This window comes from Ascaphus truei, chromosome 6 (genome assembly GCF_040206685.1).
Source record: "Ascaphus truei isolate aAscTru1 chromosome 6, aAscTru1.hap1, whole genome shotgun sequence".
NCBI lineage: Eukaryota > Metazoa > Chordata > Amphibia > Anura > Ascaphidae > Ascaphus > Ascaphus truei.
The window spans coordinates 124,701,722-124,728,609 of NC_134488.1; the positions used below are offsets into that span (position 1 = coordinate 124,701,722).

Below are 26,888 nucleotides of genomic sequence, written 5' to 3' on the forward strand. Positions count from 1 at the left end.
CCCCCCCTACACCCCTCCCCCTGCCTCTCCCCCCATCTGTCCATTCCCTGCCCCCTGCGCCCCTACCCCTCCCTCTCCGGACACACAGAGACACATCACACAGAGACACATCACACACACACACACACACACACACACACACACACAGAGACACAACTTACTGCAGGCGATGAGAAGGGATTGGCTGCTTCCCCTCCTGCTGCGGATCAGGAGCGAGCACAGTGCCGCTTTATACATTAGGCCGACTAGGCACAGTGCCTCGGGCCTACGATTACGAACCTTTTAGGGCCTACAATATTTCACTTGAAAAAAATACCTAAACAAAGAAAATCACAAAATAAGAGAAAACAGCAAATTTTAATTTAAAATATTTATTTAGATATTTCAATGACAAAAACAATCATTTAAGTCGTCGCGTTTCTCAACAGCGTCACTGATATAATCCCAGACACAGAAGTGTAGGCCTAGTAGATACTTTCAGTTTAATGTTTAAATGTTCACTATGCGACATTTTTTATGTGCAAATTCAGAAATTATCTCGTCGAATGGCAATCGTCTCATAACATCTTATTCAATTGAAAGTATTGAAAGTGACGACAATCGTTGCTGCCCCATTTTTGATTGGAGATAAATTTTTTTTATCAATTTCATCTTTGAGAAGCTTCTTTCTCCTTCCGCACTTGTTCCGAAAATGGAGAGATAGATTCTCAATGCTGTGTTTACATTTGGAAAACTTGCTATGATCTTTTTATCGATTTGTGCACGAATCATATCTATTACAGATTTTTTATCCTCATACATTCTTGAAAATGGTAAGAACTCTTCAATAAATCCATCTTCCAGATCTGATGGATACGTACTTTATTCACAAGTTCCTTTGCTTTATGAATGACTTCATCTCTAGTCATGGATCTGTCCAGTAGGAAATTATACCTTTCGCATGGAATTTTATAAGCTTCGCATCTTTTTGTCATCTCCGTTATAAGTCTGTCGATTTATAGGATAAAACGATTGGGCACGGAATTTGTCACTGGTGCTCAGACTTAAACTTGGATCTGCATTATCCAAAACTTCATCTGCAGAGCTGGATCTTGTTCGTTTACGTTCCGCACATGTGCTAATAGACTATCATATAATTTTACAATGGTACACAATTCAATGCCAGGTTACATAGTTACATAGTAGATGAGATTGAAAAAAGACATAGGTCCATCAAGTTCAACCTATGCTAAATTCCTGTAGGTTCCTGTAGAGCTTTATTGACAATATCAATATTTTGCAGTCAAGTTTTCCAAATTACGCACATCAACGCCGTCCCAAAGCGATCAACCTTATTCATTAGGAATCTTGCTTCATGAACAGCTGCTGGTTGTGGACGTTCACTTTCAACTATATCAGACAATGCTTGACGAATTTCAGAGTAGTTGACAAACTGTCCTGGAACTAGATTCAATATTCCTCGGTCTCCCCTTTCAGTTTATGGGATTAATTTCTCCCTTTTCAGTTGCCTGTTATTTCCCTGTTCCAGCAGCTTGCTGCATGTGAAAGAGCAACATTTTGCTACACTTGTTGTTTACTTAGACATTTCAGTGAGCTGCTATAGCAACCTCAGCCTTTCTGTCAGAATGGGTTAGTCTGCCTTCTCCCCCTCTGCCTTGCTTACAGATGGTCTGCCCCCTGGCTATCTTGCTACCCAGCATACACTGGCACTTCCTTTTCACATTCAACACTGGCTGAGTGAGTACCTCTCTGTTACTCTCCACGCACTGGCTAAAGGCCTACACACACCTACAGCATGGCAGAACTCAGAGCCTCACCAGATATCACACAGGAGAGTGACCACTCAGACACAGAGACCGCTGCGCAACTGCAACAGGCGCAGGCAGGCGCAAGGCCTAAACGGACAGTCACTGACACAAAAGGCCCACGAAAAATATGAGATTGACACTGGAGCGCACCGCGCTAAATTAGAGTTGGCCTGGGAAACAACCACACTGGGAATACGCAATGTTACTAGCATTGACAACTATGCGCAACAGCTCAAGCAGGCAATAACGCAATTAAGGACTGATCACTCGCATTATCAAGAGCTGTCAGAGGCATACATTACTTACCTGACCAGGGCCAACACCAGCGAAAACCTACAAGAAAGAGACTTACAGAGTAACATTGACCTGACACGAAACAGCCACCTGCGAACCACTATCACGGAGGCTGAGAGTAGGAGAAAGGACCTTTTGGTGGATACCGCATCGCAGCGCTCAAGCACATCCAGGCATTCATCAAGGTCAGCAAGATCAGCGCAATCTAACACGTCCTGCGCTAGCGCAAGCGCTACCAAGGCGCAAGCCTCCGCAGAGGCCGCACGTGCCAGGGCCAAATATGGTCGGAGAGAGGCAGCCGTACGGGCAGAAAGAGCGCGCATAGAAGAGGAGGAGCAGAACGCCGCCAATGCCGCCACACGTAAAAAGGCCGAACTGGACGCAGATCTAGAAGCTCTAAGCAAAGAATAGGACGCCGCTGCCGCCTTAGCCCAAGCCGAAGTCTTAGAAGCGGCTGCGCGACAGGACGGCGGGGAGCAACCGTACAGACGGATAGCCTCAGAGGATCCAGTCCAACGCACTGAAGACTACGTGAGGAGCCTCTTCAGCATAAACACCAGCGCACCATCTCAACACGGGGGGAGTGACTCCACAGACAACAAAGACTTGCTAGGTCCACGAGGAGAAGACGCTGCTCCGTCAATGGTACATGCTGCCTGGGATAGCCAAAGCCGCAACAGTGATTCACACGCCAGCGCGCACACGGATGCACCACAACAGGCTCGCAATCCAGGTACACCCACACGGGAGAACACAGCCCCTCACACTGACCAGCAGCCATCACGCGTCCACGCCAAGGCAGAGGCGACCGCACGGACCCTCCCAGCAACTACCTCAGAACATGACCAACACGCCGATGCCTCAGGCCTGACAGACATAGCCAAGTACATGATCCGGCGTGACCTGGTGCAAACAGGACTCATCAGCTTTGACGACCGTCCTGAGAACTACCGGACGTGGAAGTTTACGTTCAAGGACGCAATCAACAGCTTGGGCTTCTCAGCAAGGGAAGAGCTCAACCTGCTATTCAAATGGCTGGGAAACGAATCCAGGGAGCATGCGAAGAGACTTCGGAAGGCAAACGCGAACCACCCCCAAGTAGGTCTTGATCTAGTGTGGGAAAGGCTAGAAAAGTGCTATAATAGCCCCGAAGCAGTCGAGGATTCGCTCTTCAAGAGAGTCGACAGCTTTCCCAAGATCACAGCTAGAGACTACTCGAAGTTACGAGAGCTCGGGGACCTGCTGCAAGAGCTGGAGTTTGCAAGAAAAGACCATTTCTTAACAGGTCTCAATGTCCTAGACTCAGCTCGTGGAGTGAGACCCATCCTGGAGAAGCTACCCTTCAACCTCCAAGAAAGGTGGATTTCACAAGGCTCCAAATACAAATGGGAGAAGCAAGTCGCCTTCCTCCATTCTTATTCTTCTTGAGCTTCATCCGCGAAGCGGCAAGGACAAGGAACGATCCCAGTTTCATCTTGGGTGCGCAAACCACATACAGTGCAAGCAGCATGAGGAATGAGAGACCAGTGGCGAGATATGGTAACACTCAAACACCCATCTCGGTCCACAGAACGGACGTGCCTCCCACGACTCAAACTACTCCCGATCAGTCGGTCGCCGGAGACGAGGAACCAAGGGACCCAAATAGGGAATGTCCCATACACAAGAAGCCACACCCACTTAACAATTGCTTTGGTTTCAGGATGAAGTCCCTAGAAGAATGCAAGAGGTTACTTGGAGAATTCAGAGTTTGCTTCAGGTGCTGCGGTTCCACGACTCACCTAGCCAGAGACTGTAAAGAAGAAATCAAATGTACAGTGTGCAAAAGTGACAAGCACGTAACATCTTTACATCCAGAGGCGCTGACACTCCACCAACTCAACAACCCATCCTCCGTAGTGGAGCATGGTGGGGAGGAAGGAGAAGGAGAGCCAACATCCGTCACGTCTCAGCACACTGAGGTTTGCGGAAAAGAAAGTGACAAAATGTCCTGCTCCAAAATATGCCTTGTCGCAGTGCACCCCCAGGGACAACCTGAGAAGGCTATTCGGATGTATGCAATTCTCGACGACCAAAGCAACAGATCATTGGCGAAGACGGAGTTCTTCAACTTATTCAACTTACAAGACAATGCCTCACCCTACACCCTCAGAACCTGTGCAGGGTCAACTGAGACAACAGGGAGAAGAGCAAGCGGTTACATCATACGTTCAGTGGATAACAGAGTAAAGATAGCTCTCCCCACACTCATCGAGTGCAACCACATGGCCACAAACAGGGACGAGATTCCTACACCAGACGTGGCACGCCATCACCCGCACCTCAGAGGAATAGCCAACTACATCCCGCCGGTAGAACAAGGCGCCAAGATCTTGCTGCTGCTCGGTAGGGACATCTTGAGGGTACATAAAGTCCGTAAACAGCATAACGGACCCCACAACGCACCATACGCCCAAAGACTTGACCTAGGATGGGTGATGGTGGGCAACGCGTGCACTGATAAAGAGCACGGACAAGACTATGTTGACGCCCGCAGAACGGTGATAACAGAATGTGGACACACATCCCTCTCTGAACCAAGTCTTGGCCATCTCCAAGTGACAGGAAGGCCAAGTGAAGAGAAGAGACAAGGTCATACCCCTGAGATCGACAAGAACATCCTCACATCAGGGGGATGTGACAATAGCCTAGGATGCTTAGTGGTTCAGACAACCAAGGATGAGGAGTCGACTCCACTGAAGGAAGAAAGTAATCTCCCAAAGGTGACCGACAAAGGGATCGTCCAAAAGACAATAAACAATCGGACGATCCTCCCATGAGCAATGGCACGGCTAAGACGTACAGTTGTTCCTCTCCACAGAGTATCAAGCGATATAGCAGCCAGCTGTCACGGCTGGCATAGCCGCAAAAGATTGCGCCCTACAGGTGAAGCCACAGTGTCAAAGACTGTCCTCTCACACGTCAAAAAAGAGACAGTCGCAGAGACATTTCACAAAGGGATTTACAAGGACAAAACAGACTGTTCTTCGTCATGTCCAGGGAGAGAACAACCTCCTGACGGCATTTAACAAAGAGGCACAAAAGATGATAGCAAACACCAACCTAAGATTGCACAAAATAGCTACAATAGTGCCATAGTGATGAAGGCGTTCCCCGCAGATGATCACGCAAACGATCTCAAGAATTTGGACCTGTGGGCCGACAAGCCTCCCATAAAGCGGAGCCTTGGGATAAGCTGGAATTTCAAAACAGATACATTTACGTTCCAGGTAGCCATCGAGGAAAAACCCTATACACAACGCGGAGTCCTGTACACTGTTAACAGTACTTATGACCCGCTAGGATTTGTAACTCCTGTCACTATACAAGGCAAGTCTCTTCTCAGAGAAATGTCCATCGAGAAGCAGGACTGGGACACCCCACTACCTCCAGAAAACAGAAAGAGTGGGAAACGTGGATGTATTCCTTGAAGACCCTTGAGCAACTTCAGATCCCACGCCCCTACTCACCTATATCTCCCACCGCCGCACACAGCAAAGAGGTTTGCGTATTCTCAGATACCTCCACAAAGGCCATAGCAGCGGTGGCCTACCTAAAAACCACGGACGTGGGTGGAAGTTACCATATCAGGTTCATCCTTGGGAAGGCTAAGCTGGCGCCACAACCTGACCATACTATACCCAGACTCGAGCTAAGTGGCGCAGTGTTAGCGGTAGAACTGGCGGAGCTCATCGAGAATGAGATGGACAGCAAACCAGATGCCGTCAGATTCTACACAGATAGCAAGGTGGTCCTGGGCTACATATGCAACAAGAAAAGAAGATTCTACGTATACGTGGCCAATCACGTAGAAAGAATCAGGAAGTCAACCTGACCAGAACAATAGCACCATGTGCCCACAGATCAAGATCCTGCAGACCATGCCACCAGATCAGTGCCTGCAGCGCAACTACAGAACATGTCGTGGCTCACAGGACCAACGTTTCTTATGCAGCCCGCGGAAACGCCATCAACTCCAGTCGAAGATTCCAGCTCTAAGGATATGTACAAACGACAGTGGAGACAGGTGCAGCGCTTGGCCAACACATTTTGGGATCACTGGAGACGCGAGTATCTGGTTACACTCCAGGAACGCCATAAATGGCAAACGGTTAAACCAGATATCCAAGAAGGAGATGTGGTTCTGTTGAAAGACAAACAGGTGACAAGAAACGAATGGCCCATGGGACTTATTATCAAAACCATCCCAAGCGAAGATGAAAGGGTCCGCAAGGTAAAAGTTTGGGTGACCCAGAATGGGATTGTGAAAACCTTTTTTAAGACCCATCACAGAGATTATCCTCCTAATGCCTAAATTGGACTATAACAAGGAAGAACTGACTATCAGTTCTGTGGACTCTGAGAGACATTGTGGTGCATCAAGCTAACCTAGAGCTGTGCATCCGCCTACCTCCCTTACCGAGATGGCAAAGGACTTCAAGCTGGTGGTACCGGCTGGTATCCCATCGTTATGTGGACATGAACTTTGCATTGTTATGTTGTTATATTGCACATATTTTCCACATATACCAAGAATATAGTGGTATCTCCAGATACCAGACGGGGAGTGTCCTGGAACTAGATTCCATATTCCTCTGTCTCCCCTTTTAGCTTATGGTATTCATTTCTCCCTTGTTCAGTTGCCTGTTATTTCCCCTGTTCCAGCAGCTTGCTGCATGTGAAAGAGCAACATTTTGCTACACTTGTTGTTTACTTAGACATTTGAGTGAGTTGCTATAGCAACCTCAGCCTCTCTGTCAGAATGGGTTAGTCTGCCTTCTCCCCCTCTGCCTTGCTTACAGATGGTCTGTCCCCAGGCTATCTTGCTACCCAGCATACACTGGCACTTCCTTTTCACATTTTTCACTTTTCACTGGCTGAGTGAGTACCTCTCTGTTACTCTCCTATGGCAAGGCCATTTCTTTCTACCTGCTTCTAACTACAAATCACTACAACACACCATCCACAAGAGCCTGTATTTACTGCTGCTTTTCCAATAAAGTGAAGGAAATATTATAGGACTTGGAGTGATTTGAAAAGGGGGCTGAGTTAATGCTATCGGGGTTTATTCACACATCAAACGTGACCCTAGCTTCAGAATACAAACAGAGCGTTAGTAGCATCATTTCGTGCGGACCATCTGGTATCTGATAATGATTTTACAAACACTTGTATGTTTTGTAACAATTTAGACCATCTCCATGGTGACGAGGAAAAAAATACGTAGATTGCCTGCAAAATTCCAAAAAAATTCACTGCCGCTAAACAACACCCCACTGCTGTTGATCCAACCAAGTTAAGACTGTGGGCTGCACATGGAACCCATTCGGCAAGACTGTTGATTTCTTTAAATCTAGCTGGTACACCAGAATATATGTATTCAGGACTCCTGAAGAAACCGAATGCGGAGAAACGCGTAGAGTGACGCTGACCAGACCAGACCAGAGAGATTCCTAAGCGAGTGGAGCCCCTGCAGGCTGATGACGTCAGTTCCGGTTTCCGGATCCGGTGAGACGCACCGGTGACACGCACGCCGATATACAGGGGAGGCAGAGAGCACACGCTTCGTTTGCCGAGATCCAGATCGCAGGATCTAAATGCTTTTTTAAATCTACTACCATGTGAGTGTATCCCTTACCACTTACCTGCTTTTATAAATTGTCCTTCCAGTCTGCACTATGTCCGTTTCTTTTTATATATAAGGTCTCCAGAAGCTCCTGGTGTTAATCATCCTTGGTGGGCTGAGATTTAAAGATACCTTTTTGTGAACAGCACTCACTATATGTTTGTGAGTATTTTGCACACAGACCTTTATCAATATATTAACTCACAAATTATCACGTGTACTGCACCATCAGACTTTTTTTCTGTTTTCCATGGCTTGCGCTTCCCGATGACTTACACCACTTCTATCTACATGGGATCGTGAGAAGGATCCTCCACTGGGTTATAGCGGCATCCATATTTGTTTGTATTGGTATCACTTTTATATTTTGTATTACACTGTTGATCACACTGTTTATCACATGTAGTATGTTGGGGGTTTAGGCAGGTTGTATTTTATTTGGTTATTCTAGAGCGCCACTATTGATAATTTTGTTTGTAACACCAGAATATATGCCACTTATATTGCTGGCATTATCATACGACTGTGACCTGCAGTTTGCAAAATCAATACCATGAAGTTCGAGAAAATCTTGTACAATATCGAATAAGTATTTTCCATCATGCTGTTCAATTGGAATAAACTTAGTAAATCTCTCAACAACATTTCCATCTTTTTGTACATAGTGAATAATAAATGTCAACTGATCAATATGACTAATATCAAGAGTTGAGTCAATACTGAGTCCATAATATTTAGCATCTCTGATTTCAGATATTATCCGCCTTGTAACTTGAGATCCCAGTATGTTAATGAATTCCTCGCATATACCAGCAAAATGGTAAGAAACATTACCTTTTCCTGGATTTCCATATCTTCGAATATGCTCCTTTAGAAATGGATCAAATTCAGCCAGACGATCGATGCAACCAAGATAATTTCCATTGTTGGGACAGTCGTGTAATTGAGTGTCCCCACGAAAAGCTAAACCTCGTTGAGCAAGAAATTTTATTACAGCAACAATTCTTTTTAGAACTTCAACCCAGTATGTACATCATTTTTCCTTCTCCTTCAGCAGTTCTGCATCAATTCTGCTGGCTCTTTGGTATTGTAACATAGATGAGAGAGCGCTAAGATGATAGTTTGATTGTTCATGGGTTGTTATTAGTATAGTTACATTTTTCCACTCATCAAACCCCATTTGAAATTGATTAAGCAACTCATTGTCACCGAAAAGCTTGCATACATAACAGTAGGTTTTGCCAGTTGATGAAGAATATATTAGCCAGTCTCTCCAGACTATTTCCCTGTTCGTTAATCTTCTGATAAAAAATTATTTCCGCGGGTATCTCCATAACTTCTACACCTTTAAAAAGAAACCGGCGGGCTGGGGAGGAGGCGTGCATGGGGGAAGCTGGGTTGGCGCTTCCCCTCCATCCCACGTTGAGAGCGGGGGGAGGGGGCAGGCGGAAACCCTGCTTGCCCTGCGCATGCGCGACGGGACCTCGGTTCTGCGCATGCGCACGGGGAATCTACGCCATTTTTTTAAACTTTTTTTTTAATTTAATAAACTGGCGCCCGGCCGGGCCCCCCTGACTCACGGGGCCCGGGACATCAGTACCCTTTGTCCCCCCCTGTTGGCGGCCCTGGGTGGTACTACAAATTTTAGTCACTTCCTTCCTGGCTTTGTTTTTCTTTTGTTTCTCGGATCCTAACTCGTGCTTTCTCTTATATCCGTCAGACATGTTTTATGCCTAAAAATTAAAGATATTTATAAAATTATTAATATTTAATAAACATATTAAAACACATTGAAAAATTAAAACTAATTTCGTTCATTAATTTGTTTTTGATTAATTCATTTTTAAGATAATAATTTAACTACTCATTAATTAAAAGAAATTTAATAACTACACGTTTTAAAATGGCTCCGGTAGCTGCGGACACTGAGTCATGTGCAGTTGAGGTGCCGTAGGACCTGCCGGTTTAAGGCGCCTCGTGTGAAGAACATCCATATTGCTCCCGACGTACGTGGAGCCTCGCTTGTCAAACTAAGATGCAATAAACTTTCGTGGAGCTTTAACGCGATGTTTTCCACACCCAGGGCTCTGACACACTAATACAGAAAAAAACTCTATGGAAGTTATCAAGGAAAAAATTATTTGACCTTCCTTCCGAGTACCGATACTGATATGCCGATACTGCCTTCGAAGTATCGATACCTTTAAATATCAAATCAAAAGTTTCGATGCCAAATATCGCTAGTATCGAAAGAAAAAAGCAAATGATGAAATTAGCATACAAATGAGTTCAAATATTGGACACACAGGCCTCTAGAAATAAAAGTGCCTAGGGCCTATGAAGGTCTTAAAACGCCCCTGAGCGTTATTGGAACGCGTATGAATATGCATATCCGATCCAATGAATGAGGAAACAGAGAGGATTACATCGCCCGCCAGTTGAATCTCTTCAATCTTCGCCGATCAATCACAGGGGAACAGATTGATCGGCAGCTTTGATATCCCCTGGGTAAGTTATAATTTCATTGATGCAACTATTGAAGTTGAAAAAAACACTTAAAAAAATAAATCTCCAGCTTGAACTGCTATTTAAGCTTCTTGTTCCTGGCAGACTTTGCCTTCATCGTGCTGAAGCACCTATGCTGACGCGGCTATGCTGAAGTTCTCAGTGTTTCTGTGGCCTGTCTGCATTCCCTACTCCCAGAGGTCTTTTCTACGTCCAGTTCCTGTCCACCTTCCCGAGGCTATTCCTACGCCGAAGCGCCTACGCTGAAGCGCCTTCACTGAAGTCCTCAGTGTTTCTGTGGCCTGTCTGCATTCCCTGTTTCCAGAGGCCTTCTTTACGTCCAGTTCCTGTTCCCCTTCCAGAGGCCTTTTCTACGCTGAAGCGCCTTCACTGAAATTTTCCTGATGCCGACCCCAGCTTCATGGTCTAAGGTCGGTGTTTACCTATCCCCACTTTAGCCCCACGGTCCGGTCCTGGTTTGTGGTGAGCATGAACGTTACACTCTCTTTTGCATCCACAAATGGATTTCGGGCGGGTTCAATCCACGCGGATTCATCAAAAAACAGCCATTGGATACAATCCGTGGATTCAGCAATCCATTGGTGCATTCTCAAGAAACCACCAATGGATTGCTGAATCCGTGGATTGGATCTACAAATCCATCCACGGGATGCGGAATCCACAGTGTATTGGTAATAATAATAATAATAACAAATGCAAAACGCCCTTTTTGCGATTGATCTGCTGAAATCTGCGGACCAAAGTAACCGACCGATTTGCTGCGGATCCAAATTCACCAAAACAATTTGCCCATCGCTACTCATTACATTCATCATCATTAAATGTCCACTATTACGTACACGCTTGCGAAAGTGTGTGTGTGTGTGTGTGTGTGTGTGTGTGTGTGCGCTTGTGTGTGTGTGTGTGTGTGTGTGTGAAAGGCGTTAACTATAACCAGTCCCACAGTTGTCTCACTCACCTCCCTGCAGAGCATCAAAAATGTGCACACACACCAAACAGTTACACTACACCCAACTACACTGCCACCACCAGGATTGATTTAAGGGTTTACGCCTCAGGAGTCCTCGGTCCCCCTTAGACTAGGAAATATGTAATGAAAATAAAAACCCAATTTAGCAAACGGTGTCAGAAAATACAGCCAGTGTCTTCAAAAGGTAATAGCTAACAGGTTTAAAGACATTACGTATTACATTTTAGATGTAACAATATAAAAGGAGTGCAGTGCTTATTACAGAAATGTATTTGACAAAAACATATACTGTAGTACTGTACATAGATTCAGCCGGGTAACAAAATAAAAAGGAATACAATAGAAAATGTAATACATTACCAGCGCATAATACAGTATTAGATCCTTCGAGAGGCCATTAAGTAGAGAATATGAAATCCATGTGTATCAAGTACACACCTCTAGCTGAATCTCCTTAAAGATTCAAAAGCCACACTTTTTAAAGTCCAGATGCCTGGACCAGCCTTTGTGTGCGTGTGTGTCTTATCTTCCATTTATCAGTCTCTCTGTGTGATGCACATTCTGAATTGAAGTTGCTCTGAACAGTGATAACATGTTAAAAGCATTACAGCTACTGTATTTCTGCAGATTGATACAATGTAATTTGAATCGTATATACAGTACCTGTACAGTATGCTGTAGCTTAATACTATTAGTGTCACTGCACTGGGACTTAACTGCATGTACCTGCCAGTCATTCCATGCAGACTGGCAATACTAAGAGAATGAATTGTAACACTCCTCCTACATATAACAGAAAAGACCCAGTGATTGGCCTAGCTATATCAGTCAGATAAGAACCTGTGACAAAGTTCTTTGCTTTTGGAGTTAAACTGTAGAGTACAGTAGGTTTTCAGCTAATTGGTAAATACTAATGCACTGTGCCACTCTTACAGATATACACTGTGCAGAACAATAGCTACTAAACGCTTCCGTGCTAACGGGGCCGCTGATTCAGCGCTTCTGAAAACCGGCATTGAAAGGGATTCTTCATAGAAGAAGAATATTTTCATAAATCAAATACAAAGAGTGGGACATAGACACAAATGCACAAAGATCTACAACACTAATTGCAAACATTTCTCCTATTTTGCAGCTCTGCCATTTCTGCCGGTGAAAGGGAAAACAACCCAACCACCAAGTAAGCATATACTGTATAGTGAATAAGTGTATTTACACCATACCAATGCTGCAAACACTAGAATTCATGTGTCACTGTGTAACAGGAAAATCTTCAAGTAGGAGCGTTCGACTGTCCTTCAATAATTCATTCTCTCCCCCACTGCACCCCTCTAGTCCCACCCTGCTCCTCTTTCTCCCTGCTCCTTTCTCCCCCCATTCCCTCTCTCTCTCCCCCAAAGTCCCCTCTCCCCCTTCCCCCGTCCCCTTTATTTAGCAGTTTTGCAAGGTGTATTTCTAAGCTTTACAAGGCTAAAGAAAAAACAATCAGCTTTATAAGAGGGAGAGAGTTATTTCCAGTGCCTCTCCCCACGTGTTGTATATATGGGGACTCTCTTTTGCATCCGAAAACGGATTTGGCCGGTTTCAATCCGCGTGGGTTCATCAAAAACTGGCATTGGATAAAATCCTTGGACGGATTTGTAGAATACAATCTGTGGATTTAGCAATACATTGGCGTCTTCTCAGTGTATTGGTAATATTAATTTAAAAAATCAATAAAACGCGAAACGCCCTTTTTGCGATTTATCTGCGGAAATCTGCGGACCAAAGGAACCGGCCGATCCGCTGCGGATCCAAATTCACCAAAACAATTCGCCTATCTCTACTCATTGCATTCATTGTCATTAAATGTATGTACATCTTCATCTATATAGTGCCATTAATATATATAACACTTCACAGTATTAATACAAGTGACACTCATATAAATAACATATTATACAAATAACAGAACATGGGAAGAAGTGCATAAACACAACAGCCCCCAGTGGGACAAGAAACCCAGAGTTGCACTCAAGAGAGAATAAACTTAAAGGGACTATATAATATGTCCCAGGCCAATAGCCCAGTGCTACACAACGCAAAACAAAAAAGTTTTATTATATACAAAGAGGGAACAACATCAGGGAGTGTGGGGTAAAAAATGAAGTGAGTTTAAAACTATGGTGGGTGGTGACCAGAACAGAGAAATTTTCTCATATGTATCAGGTATATTCTATATATAGGGCAACAATTGCCAAACCCCTAATATGTACAGCACTAGGGAAAATACCTGATACTGGGCTATATTAAACCCAAAAGCTGACAGAGTGTACATTCAGGATGCTGCGATCAGCTGGAAATACTCAACACAAAGTAACACTGATAGTATACAGTGCTGCTAGTGTTATACAAGGTTGAAACAAACGCAGATGCTGTAACTTAAGCTCTGCAAACACTTTTTTGTTTTGTTTTGCGTTTTGGAGAGCGATAAGCATTTGTGTGTTTAGAAGAAGTGCATAAGACATAAAAGTACAGTAACATTTAGGAAAAGGAGTCCCTGCTTTGAAGAGCTTACAATCTAATTGGTAGGAAGAAAGTACAGAGACAGTAGGAGGGCATTCCGATAAGTGCATCTCTTCTTTCCTTAATATTACTGTGGCTATTTCTTTATTATTTGTGATATTAGCTGTAAATGAGTATTCTATATATATATTTATTTATTTATTGCTGTGGAGGTTTTTTTTTACCCACCATAACTTAACTAAGTATATATATATCACATGCTCACATACCGTTTATATACAGTATATAATGTTAATAATGTAAAATTGTTTAAAAAAAAAAAACCCTCAAATAAACACATCTATATATATATATTCGGTTTGATTTACTAATATTCACAACACAGCCCGTTTAATAATCTGCCTTGTGTTCTCACTATGGTCATTATCATTAAATGTCAGCTGTTATGTACACACGTACCAGTGTGCACGGGTGTGAAAGGGGTTCCAAACACCCAATCCCCCAGTTGTCTGTGGGAAGTTTGCCCCAGCAGATAGAATAATACCTGGTGGGGTATCTGTAAGCTGTTACTTGTCATGTTAACATAGCATGGCTTTCCTTAACGTTATTATTGCCACCCGAGCCATGGACATTCCATGGTGAAACCACAAGAAACACAACTAAAACTGCTCTCTTAAAAATAAGATTAACTCCTTGGTTGCTGTACGGCCCGCTCACTTTAATCCTTGCATGGCTATATCGCGGTATCTACAAATACATGTAAGATTGCATTTACTTGTCTATTTGTAAAATTGACACCTCTGCACTGTTTACAGCAGAACATGCCTTGGCCTGTAGGTGCTAACGCTAAACCCCCTCTAAGTAAATAGCTCGCTATGATGGAATACCACAGGGAGTATTTACTAAAGACTGGCAAAGCCAGGGCAGAAAACACCATATTTATTAAAGAAAAGGAATACTATTAACAGCATTGTTTCCTTTGATAAATCCAGTGTAATATTTGTGGTAACAGCCGGGATAATTGAATAAATAACCCCCTACATTGCTGGAGAGGTCTGTAACATATTTTGGCCCATGTTGCTAAGTGGTGCTATTCCATAATATACCTTCAAAGTTATTTACTAAAGTTTCCCAGGTTCAAAACTGGGGAAAATCTGTGCAAAATAATTATTTATCACAGGAAAACCTATCATTACTTTCAGTGGGATTCCTTTTCCTTGATAAATATGGCTCTGTTTCCATTGTCTTTGCCCTATTTTTGCAGCTGGGAGACTTTAGTATATAGACCCTCTTCTGTTGAAGGAAGAAACTTACCTTCCAATCAATTGAATGGACCAATAGAGTGTCTTGTGGCACAGGAGGGGACAGTCCCTTATGGAATCGCACAGCTTAGTAACTACAGTATAGCCCTTAATGTACTACAGGCCCCTGGAGGGCATGGGAAGACTTTCCGATAGATAAATTCTCTGTATCGTGTTTCCAATGAGTGAATTTATAGTGTGTCTAACATTTCCTTGTTATTAACACCTAACAGGTTGTCCATACAACATGCATTATGACATGTGTGGGACCGCTTGCCCTTTGACTTGTGATAATTACCGAGAACCCCTAATTTGTACCAAAGACTGCAAAACTGGATGCTTCTGTAATGACGGATTTGTTCAGCTTAGTAACGGCTCCTCTATTTGTGTGGAAAAGAACCAGTGTCCTGTTTGCAAAGGTAATATACAAATACTGCTGCAGGTTTGTATTATTTAGATGGTATCATGGTCCTAAAAGTTCATAAGAAGGGATTTATAGGTGAACATATTATAGGTGTTGATGCGGAGCAGGGTCCATGCAGCCTTTCAAGATTACAAAGTGACACACGTTACTCTGTATATGTTGTGCATGTATGGTGTCAGGATGTCGTGTCAGGGCTCAATTCCACTGTGCTGGTATTCACCATACAGTATGTAAGAGCTCAGTGCACAAATAGTGTTTAGACATGTAGCCATGTCCCCTTTGCCCACCCCCCCCCCTTACCTCCGATGCAGGCGCCAGGAAGGGGGAGACTGTGACGGCTGTCAGGGGCATTTCAGGGTGGTGTGTGCAAGGAGAGGTAGCTCCGTTGCTCCGAGGGCCGCCATGACAAATAGGGCACGCATGCACAGAAGGGTCCCGCATGCGCAGAGGCTACACAGTTGCGGTGCCCATTAGATACAAGCTCTGCATGGGAACTACAAGCCCCATAGTGCTTTGGGGCATAGGGTAAAAGGCACAGCTCAGCCAATAGGGCTGTTAGGATCCATTGAGGATCCATTGAGGATACATGTTTGCGTGCTTGGAGCCACGTTAGTCAGTTAGAGCCAGGACAAAGAAGGGTAAGGTAGGGTCTGAGTGTCAGTGCCACTCAGACTAGGCCAGAGAATCCCCTTAGGTCCCAGATAGGCCCCAATCACGTGTAGCTTGTGGCTGCTTCAGGGAAGGCCCTTAGATAGGGACACTTCCCCATTTTACTGTAGTGTCAGGGACACAGTGAAGACGCTGCGCAGTGATTGTGGTCTGGGACCAGACCACAGCAGTGTTATCAAAGACTCTTAAAGGTGAAACCCATCTATCGGAGTCCATCCAACGCAGAGGCTGACGCCATCACGGAGGCCCACGTCAGTGGATCGGGCGGATCCTGGTTGCTAAGTCGGCCGCACCGAGTACTGGAGTACTTGGCAGGTACCTCAACAAAGTGCAACAACAGTTCACGGGAAAGCACTACTCCCTACGCTTTTGGGTGGGCTGAACATTGGGAAAGGGACATCAGGGTATTGGTGCCTACCACCCGATGTACTTTTGGACACTCACTGGTGGTTCTGGGCGGGGTGTTCACTATACTGTGTGATGGTATTATCTTATATGTGCTGTCAGTAAAGGTTATTATTATATACCGTGTGTGTTTACTATTGGTTCCACTACGCTGGGATCCCACGCAGGTGGAGGCGCTGCACCGTGACAATAATTATACCACCCCAGGCTCCCCGTGGTGGAGGCTTGGGCCCTCTGTGAGCCAACAGGTAACGGCAGCACCGGTTGTCTCTCTAGTTTTTGGGAAAGAGAGCTACATTTGGAGGCGCTGCTGACATGTTAGACCTGGGGTGCCCAACCTAAGCCTAAAAGCAATCTGACCAAATTAGGGACCATGTCTCTATCGTCACCCCAGAGCGTCAACGAGTGGGCCCTATGACGCCACACATCGCCTCGCCACGTGGTCACCATTAGTCAAGTCCCAGTATCCCTGCCCCTGCCCAGCTTGCAAAGCGCACTGAGATAGATACCAGGGTTCACAAAAGAACGTATTGTGGATGCTAAATGGGAAACAGATGTCTAGTGGAATATGCTCCTTGTTGATTGTTGCTGTAATATTCCAGTGGACAATGACCCACAGTTCCTGCAGCTTCCTGAAGCCCCACCCGGTGGAAGTCCACTTATCTACCCTAGACTGAGCACAAGAACAGAGGCCGCTAGAGATGCCCTAAGAGTAGAGGAGCATTAGGCGGCCACAGTCATCTCTTCCCCAGTAAGCCCTAGCTGGAGTGAAGCTGGCAGCCACCGGTCCAGACAAAGCCACTACAGTGCCCATGGTCCAGGAGAAGCTCAAAGACTCGTGGAGGCCTTACAACAACTGACGGAGAAAACAGGTCAGTTGGCCCAAGTCCAACCCTACCGCAAGTTAAAAGCGTTCTTTGGGGTGCGGCCCACTCCACTAGGAGAAGAGGCATTCGAGGAATGGCATGACCTAGCGGTGAAAGCACTTCCTGAATGGACGTACATGGACACAGTCAAGAAACAGAGACTCATTGAGTGCCAAAGGCCTCCTGCCGCCAACATGGTACGGTTTTACCGCGATTGTCCCCTGGAAGCCAATGTTCAAGCTCTACTCCTGGCTCTACTCAAAGCTTATAGTGTCCCAGGCGACAACATCTCTCTAATGGCTTGGTTCCATGGCCTTACCCGAACAGAAGGGGAGGATGTGTCGGACTTCTTTCGACGGCTTCAGTTGGCCCTATGGACCCTAGTGAAGAAGAAGATTGTCCAAAAGTTCGAGGCCAACAAGTTAAGGACCCATCAATTCCTGCTCAGAGTGTTGCCCATGCACCCAGTCATCATCCGAATCAGCTGTGTCCTTTCCCTGGAGCATCCTCTCCCATTCGAGGAACTTATGGATAGAGTGGAAGCTCAAGAGACCCTCTTGTGGGTGCATCTTCCCAGAACATCTCATGACTCTGCCAAAGGAAAGAGACATGCATCTTCATCCAAAGGAGTCAACCATGTAAGGAACAAAAGAGGCATCTGTCCCAAAGCTCAAGGAGACAGAAGACGCTGAATATGACCCTCCTCCAAAAGCACATGCGATGAGTGTTGCAAAATATCAGCACAAGATGGATATGGAGACCTGTTCAATCATACCAAAGGATTAGCCGAGATTCCACCAGGGGAGTGAGAATCATGTATGCAGTGTGCTGCTATCCCAGCCAAGACGAGGCCGATCATCTCTTCGCTCTAGAGTACACCAGATGAAGATGCCAACCACGGCTACAAGCTTGTACCCAAAGTACGAGAATGGAAGGTCTGACTACCGAGGAAGATCAAAGTGTTTATTGAAAACATCTCACCTTATATTCATCGGCTTTGCTGGACACCTGGTCCCAAGTGGCCATTGTGTATCGCCCGTTCTACGATCAAAATCTTAAACACCTGCCCTTGCAGTCGGCGGACAAGAGGAAGTTGTGGGGACTCAGCAATGAGGGCTACCCCAGCGACGGTGTGGTGACGGTTCGGCTGTAAATACCACAGCTGAACACTGGCAAGGCTCACACCATGGATGTGGAGGCTCTGATATGCCTAGAGCCCCGAGAACACCCCAGCTCCACGATCATATTGTGAAACAACGCCGATGTGGTGCAGCTGGTGATCCGAGTGTACCTGCAAGAGGCCGGTGAACTACCCTTGTCTGCCCTACAAATCCACCCTGCACTAAGGGATGAGTGTTGCAAAATATCAGCACAAGATGGATTTGGAGACCTGTTCAATCATACCAAAGGATTGGCCGAGATTCCACCAGGGGAGTGAGGATCATGTATGCAGTGCTGCTATCCCAGCCAAGACGAGACCGATCATCTCTTCGCTCTACAGTACACCAGAGGAAGATGCCAACCACGGCTACACTCAAGTGAGCACTGCTGTGCAAGATCAACCAGATGGGTTGGCATTCGACTTGAGACTCAACCCTGTCCGCCGAGTTGAGAGATCGGCTAACGGCCAAATTGGAAGAACACCGGGACATTTTCATACCAGGAAAATGGACGTGGGGTGTAGCTGAAACCATCATCCAGCTAAGTGATACCACGCCCTTCCGGGAGCGTTCCCGTCACATCGCTCTCAGAGATGTGGAGGACATGAGAGACATCCTACAAGAAATGGAGACGGCGGACATTGTAACAGAATCCCATCATCCCTACGTGTCACCGATTGTGGTGGTGCAGAAGAAGAATGAGTCGGTCCGATTGTGTGTCGACTATCGGACCCTGAACAACCGCACCGTGCCTGACCAGTACACTCTTCCGAGGATTGAAGAAGTTCTCAATGCGCTGTTGGGAACCCAGTGGTTCAGTGAAATGGACCTGAGATCTGAGTACTTCCAGGTATCAAAGAGTGCAGAAGATCAAGAGAAAACAGCATTTTTATGTCCCCTAGGCTTCTACCAGTTCACCCGCATGCCCCAAGGCATTTGTGGTGCACCAGCAACGTTCCAGCATTTGATGGAGAAGACCATTGGCGACATGAACCCAAGAGAGTGCTTAGTCTACCTGAACGACATCTTCGTCCTCGGCAAGACTCTGGAGGAACACGAAGAACGGGTGCTGGATCGGCTGGGCAAGGAAGGCTTGAAGCTGTCCTTGTACAAATTCTGATTCTGCCGCACATCAATGACCTACGTGGGATACATAGTGTCCACAGATGGGATAGCTACCGACCACGTCAAAGTCGAATCCGTGGTGAACTGGCCCAGACCCGAAAATGTAATGGAGCTCCACTCCTTCTTAGGATTCTGCAGTTACTGTCATCGCATTGTGGAGGGATATTCGAGCAAAGCAATGGTCCTCAACAACCTTCTCAAGATTTATCCCGAGGATACAGGGTGGAAAGCCACCTTTGCGCGACTGCCATTCGACAAGTGGACGGTCGCTTGTGAAAAGGCATTCATCGGCCTAAAGAAAAGCTTAACGAATGCACTCGTTCTCGCTTACGCCGATCCCGATCAACCCTACATCCTTCATATGGATTTGAGTTTTGCCAGCCTAGGTGCGGTCTTGTACCAAAAGTACCCGGAGGGCCTCCGGCCCATAGCCTATGTCAGTCGCTGATAGACCACCAGCTAGCAGAATTATCCCTTCCACAAGTTGGAATTCCTCCCTCTCAAGTGGGAAATTGTGGACAATCTGTATAATTGTGACTCAATGATTATCTGTATGGAGTCACTTTCGAAGTCAATCCGTTGGCGTACTTATTGACATCTGCCAAACTGGACGCCACCGGTCACAGATGGCTGGCGGCTCTCTCGAACTACCAATTTACGCTGAAGTACAAACCCTCGCCCCTGAAGATCGGAGCTGATGCTCTATCCAGAAGACCGGGACTGGATACCACCCTGGACGATGACCTCTGGGAAGAAATCCCTTGACCAGGGATGTGAGCTTTGTTCTCGACTGCAGCCATCGTGGAAGATAAAGTGGCCTTCTCAGAACTGAGGGTCGCAGATTCATTGGGATGTCAATCCAAGGCTATCCCTGCTGCCTATTGCCACCCAGAGGGAATGAATATCACCCCAGACAAAATCATCGCCTGAAAGATCTGGTGTAGTACCAGATACGAGATCCCGTGGCTGAAGCTATCTGCCAGGCCATCCAGCAAAACAAGCCCCCCCGATGAAATGTGCTCCCAGCAACACGGCAACCATACTAATGCTGGAAATGGACAAATTCGAAATCGACAAGGGTTTACTCTATCGGGTGGTTCAATACCATAACCACCCAGATAGAAGGCAACAGTTTGTAACCAGGAACCTACAGCATATGGTTCTTTGATCGCTAGGGCGACCATTGGCGAGATGGAGTATTCGAAGTAGAATCGCAGGTGCCTGGCCTCCCGGTCTACCATATAAGAGACGCGGATGGCCGGGTAAATGTCTGGCACCGAAATCATCTCCTGCCTATTCTGCATGTGGGGGAAGACGATCTTGAAATTGAGACTACACCATTGGCCAGTGAGCTCAGTGGAGCTGATGAGAGCTCATAAATAGTAACAGAGACATCCGAGCATCCTATGGAAGAGCCCTCTAGTAGTACAGACCAGTCACTGGGCTTGAAGGAGCCACGGGTAATGGCCAAGGCAGCATACACATACTCTGGTGGCTACAATGAGCCATCTTTTGGACCCTAGGAGTCCTTGTTTTGTACCCGTTAGAAACATGTCAGACTGTTACACCCCTTATGCCCGAGTCCCAAGCTTATGATTATTACTCCCCAGAGGGAATTGACGAAGAAGAGCTTCGCAGAAGCCAAAGAGTGAGACACCCTCCCAACCGGGTAACCTATGATTCGTTAGGGGCTACCCACTATGAAGCTCAGCAGTGGTCTCCTAGCAAAATTAAATCTGTTATTGTAATGTTCACAGAAATTAACACTCTTATATAAAGCCATTGCAATGCGTTAAGTTTTTACTTATACTTTTACTTATATACATGTCATGCATTTTTATTATATAAATGTTGTGTTGATGGTTATGTCGTTCCCAAGCAAGGTCGTTGGTTCTTTCACCAGGGGGAGAGTATAACCTGGCTCTCCCTGGTACCCTGCTCATCACCTTACCTTTCCATAGCCATCGGAGGCTGGGGAGAGTGCGGGGGGGTCCGCAGTAGCAAGCGCAAGTGGCAGCCATTAGGAGTATAGAACAGCAGGGGAACTACAAGTGCCAGCAGCCTCAGGGGCTGCAGACCACATGTTGCCAGGCAGCCAATAGGACTGAGAGATGCATGGCAGTTAGAACTCTGACAGTTGGATTTCTGACAGTTAGAGGGACTGGCAGTTAGGAGAGTTAGGCAGTTGGATCCAGGACAGAGAAAGGGAAGGTAGGGTCTGGGTGTTAGTGGCACCCACAATAGGGTAGATTAAACCCCTTATGTCCAAGATAGACCCACTCACCAAATCAGATTGTGACTGCTACAGGGAAACCCCTAGCTAGGGACATATCCCCTGTAGCTGTATACAGTTAGTGACAGGGCCAGTGGAGATGCCATGCAGCGATTTGCAGACTGTGGTCTGGGACCGAACCACCACTGTACTATCATAGACTATCAAAGGTGAAACCCTCCCACGCAGAGGTGGAGGCTTCGCTGACATCGATGTCGCTAGATCAGTGGATCCCTTTTACTTTTCGGCCATACCCAGGTGCTGGCGCACCGGGGAAAGTACCTCGCAATGTGCACCAACTATCACTTTCAGTTACTGTGGGCAGTACTGTATCCACATTGGGTAGGTTGGCTCCAGTGGACACCAGCGAGGTTGTGTGCCCAGGGGTACTCAATACTTTGGGGAAATCCCATCAGGGGTGGACACTACGGTTGGAGGGCATGGTGGCGTTACAGCCGTTCGAGGCCTATATTTTTTGTGGGTTAGTAATATACATAGTTTTACCTGTGTTCAGTAAACTGTTATTAAATACAAGTGTGTGTGATCTTATTGCATTGGGTCCTGGGAAGGGGTTATCCGGCACTGTCAGGATCCCTCACAGGTGGAAGCACTGTCTCTAGACAAATCAGGTACACCCGGGCTCTCAGTTCAGGCCTCCTGTAAGCCACAGGTAAAGCACCACACACTCTGTAGCCGCCACATTTCCCATGGATGGGGAGGAAACAGAGCAAAATACATAACTAAGATTGGCTTTCCTTCCAGGTTTGTCATATCTGGGATAATAAGGAGTAGAGGGTTTTGTCACCCATACACTTGACACCTCAACACTGGGTTTTCCTTACTTCTTACAGAATGTGTTGGTGATCACAGAGTTTATAATGATTGTGGTTCTGCCTGTCCCATCACTTGTATTAATCACTTTAATCCACCCCCTCCCCCCCTAAACCCCCCCCCCCACCCACATGTGAAGCACTCTGTGTCCTGGGGTTGTTTCTGATCTAAAGAAGAACATACGTAACATCAGTACAATTAATGTCTTGCTTTTCAACTGCAAATTACATAGTACCGACTTAAAAGAAAACCAAATGTACTAAAACATAGATTTCAAAGAGTTTAGTCTAATAAATGAATATATATACACATAATTGAGTCAAATAGTCGAAAAGTCCATTCAGGGCAAAAGTCAGATAAAGTAACGTAGGGGGAAATTTGGTGCTTCATCTTCGAATATTATTTCCCAACTCCTTGCATAAAGAAGGTCACAATAACTTAGAACAGCACACAGCTCAGCTTCTCAGGGTGTAGCACCTTCAATGAATAAATCAGGTTTAATATAAGTATATGCACTCACAATGTGATTTCTTTCATCACAAGCACATCTAACATGGCCACTGCTTCCAATTGTAGGCTGTGGCTGACTCACCTTTGTGTTAATACTCCCACAGTGCACCTCCTCCCCGAGTCTCCTCTCTATTTACCGACACTTTACCAGCACTTATGAGGACCGCTGCATGACGTCACATTTGGCCGCACGGAAGAGAACCGCTTCAGCTCCTATCCGCCCTTTGCATTTCATGAGATTTGTCTCACATTTACATTACCCAATTGCCCCCAAACAATACAGGCGATCCTATTAGTAATCTATAACCTAAGGGATAATCCTGCTATTTAGAGGGACCAGGTAGCCATGCCTGTTTCTCCTGAGAATTGAGATGAGTCTCCCAAAGCACGTAGGGCAGATCAGAGCTGAAAGCTGCTCCAGGACTGGTAAATGGAAGAGGAGGAAACCTGGTGAAAGGAAGCACCATGAGTGTACAGGCACCAACGTGGGTCAGTCCAATGGTGGATTTGTGTTGGAAAGTGTTTCCTCAGATACTGTATCTGTCTGGAAAAGATCCAGTCCCTAAAAAATATGTACAGTATGTAATATTGTTATAACTGCAATATAAGTTACCAAAGACACACACTTTATTCTTACACCATGTACCTTATATGAAATATAATACAAATGTAGTCACACTTACTGTTTTCGGTGCAGCAATCATGTGTGGTCGCCGGAACGCACCACAGTCACACACTATCCCCAAAAAGTAAGTGGCCCGTGAGGATTAACTCTGCGGTGTCCCTGCTCGCGAATGGGACCCGCCGCGTTAATCCTCCCGGTTCATCAGATACCGATATTAACCTTCTAGATGACCTGTGCAGCCGTCTCTGTCTCTGTGTACCATTTATGCAATGTATGTTAGTGCTGTGCATATAGAGTATCAGACGTTGTTGCATCTGTGCTGTCACTGCACGTGCATTTCAGTGTACTTTACAATTAGTATTATGTCCGAGCATTGCCATTGCATCTATGTTTTGTGAATGAATGGCAGGATAAAGGGAAATATTTACGAAGGAGTGCCACTCCATGAGACACCTTGCATGCTAGAAGACACCTTATGGCCCCTTTCATGTGAATGGGTGATAAAGGCCAGTCCATAGTAATAGAGTAGCATTGCTTAGTAAATACAGCCTATAATGTATATCTGTGTAACGGGTATTCCCCCCCCCCCAATCGCAGATATAGTGCGGTGCGGAGAACATACGGTGTTACCAGGTGTGGTGCTTTACCTGCTTGGCTCACAGGAGGGCTGAGCTTCCGCCACGGGGAACCTGGGGCAATTATATTAAGAGTAACACGGTACTCAGTGCAGCGCCTCCACCTGCGATGGTTACTAGCAGAGCAGGAATTGTTCCTCGCAGGACACATACAATAACTCACACACCGTAATGTATGATAATCAATAACGTTTACTTGGGAACATAAGAAACAGCATACAACACAAATAGAATATCTACGGGTGTCCCTCTCTAGAGGCGACACTGACTATGGCGTCGCGCAGGACGCTTCCCCAACACAGGATGATCCCACCATGTGTCCATTAGGATCCCCACCCAATGTCCCACACTCTTGCAGAGAGAATATGGGTGACTGCGCAGTCACTATTAAAGCTAATGGCCAGTTGGTGCACTTGTGGCTTTAAAGTACCTGCCAGAGCACTCCAGTGCTCGGATCAGCAACGGCTTCGCAAAGGACCTGACGCTCTGTGATTCCGTCTGATCCCACGCTGGAGATAGTCTCTGTGGCCCTGACTGAGCCCGAACCACTTCCAGGGAAACGCAGCGTCCGCTGTGTCCCTATCTAATTCTAGCGCTACTGTGACAGGATCCCTAACCTAGGGTTTGTCCCTGTAGCACCACAAACTGGGGAGTGAGGACCTCTCTGGGACTTAAGGGGTTAATAACCTGCTCCGCTCCCCTAACTCTTCCCAGTCCTGACTCTCACTAAAAACTAGCCCTCGCAGCTAAGCGCTGCAACCTACTGGGTGCGTGCAGCAGACGTGCTGCACAAATACTTTGCCTTCTTGTCAGGCCTCACAACACTGCCAGCTGTGACCCTGACAAGACAGCACACACACGCACTAAGGGCAGCGTCCCTATCTTGGGCCGTCCCTCAGCACTTACCCACTAACTTGGTGAGGAGTTGGGGCCTACCTGGGATGTAGGGGACCTTACGCGGTGCAGGAGCTTCACTTGCTCCCTGCACCCTTCCTTCCCCTTCTGCTCCCCAGCTTGAACTAACTAGCGTGGGCTCAGCGCGCGAAATGTATCTTTTTGCCTTCTGAGAAATCCTAAGCCCTATTGGCTCCCTGGCATCACGTGGGGCATACAGAGGCTCATGGGACTCGTAGTCCCTGCCTAGAGCCTTCCCTGGTAGGCTAGGGCTTCGCGGGCTTTCTTGGAGCTGTCCTGCGCATGCGCGATCTATCTGGGGCTCTCGCAACCTTTCACTTGCTATTCCTACCCTCTCGCGACTTCCCCCTAGCTCTAGGGACCCTTCTGCGCATGCGCGATCACTGCGCATGCGCGATCACTGCGCATGCGCGAGTAGCGGCAATGGCGGCCCCCGCTAACCGGTTGCGCCGTCAGAACTCCAGGGACGCCGAGCGCTCCCTGCACTGGCCCCCACCCTCGCGTTGTGCCGACGGGTCCGCCACTGCCTCCGGCGGCACCCGCAACCGCACGGCATCTCGGGAGGGGGGTCTCCAGAGCATGGAGGGCACCGGGGCTACATCTGTATTGGGGAGGGAGATGTCCTACATTTGCCTGTGGTATATATGTTATGTTAGTGACAGGTATTCAGCTTTCTAACTTCCTAATCTCTGTTTTCCTTTTTTCTGGCAGAGTTAGGATGTGAAGGAAAGCACAGAGAGTATAAGAAGTGTGGCAGCGCCTGCCCTAAAAACTGTGCCAATAGCAACAAGCCTCCAGCTTGCATCAAGATCTGTGTTCAGGGCTGTTTCTGCAAGGATAAGTACCTATCTAACAGCAACGGTGATTGTGTCCCTGTAAAAGACTGTTAATTTTCTTATGGGCAGCTGTGTGGATGTCATGAGACATACTGTACTTACTGGAAATAAATAAAAACAGCTTTGAATAAATACAATATATGTTCGTTTTTTTTAAATCATAAATTCCATACTTATTCCTTCCTCTTCTGGGTTTCTTTCTTGCTCCTGTTTAGTTAATGAAGACACATTTGGGTTTTCTCTTATGCAACACAATATAATATGCTTTAAAGGTGCAATTCCCCGTAGTGCTCAGGGGGAAGCACCAGGATATCCCCGCCTTCTTCTTCAGCAGGGAATGTTACAGCCACATCTCCCTGCAGGGGCTCAGGGACCTGCTATCGGTGGAGAATACTCTGCAGAGCATTCTCCCACTCCTCAAACAGAGGCCCAGAGAGGGGGAATATGAGTTCTAACATAGTGATCTGCTCAATAAACTGCCCTAAACTCGACTCTGCTCGTACTGTCAAAATGTAACAGCAGCCAAAGAAGCTGCCCCTCATTACA

General features: G+C 46.3%; 1 protein-coding gene across 4 annotated transcripts in view; it reads left to right on the forward strand.

The window, feature by feature from the left end:
• Positions 1 to 26,479, forward strand: part of LOC142497836 (zonadhesin-like) — a 134,679-nt gene extending 108,200 nt beyond the window's left edge. For all 4 annotated transcript variants that reach the window (XM_075606194.1, XM_075606195.1, XM_075606197.1 and 1 more), the window contains 3 exons: positions 12,399 to 12,443; positions 15,303 to 15,488; positions 26,218 to 26,479. In XM_075606194.1, the coding sequence (XP_075462309.1) occupies positions 12,399 to 12,443; positions 15,303 to 15,488; positions 26,218 to 26,396 (410 nt within the window). In that variant the 3' untranslated portion in view covers positions 26,397 to 26,479. The remainder of the gene's footprint in view (positions 1 to 12,398; positions 12,444 to 15,302; positions 15,489 to 26,217) is intronic.
• Positions 26,480 to 26,888: the final 409 nt, after the last annotated feature.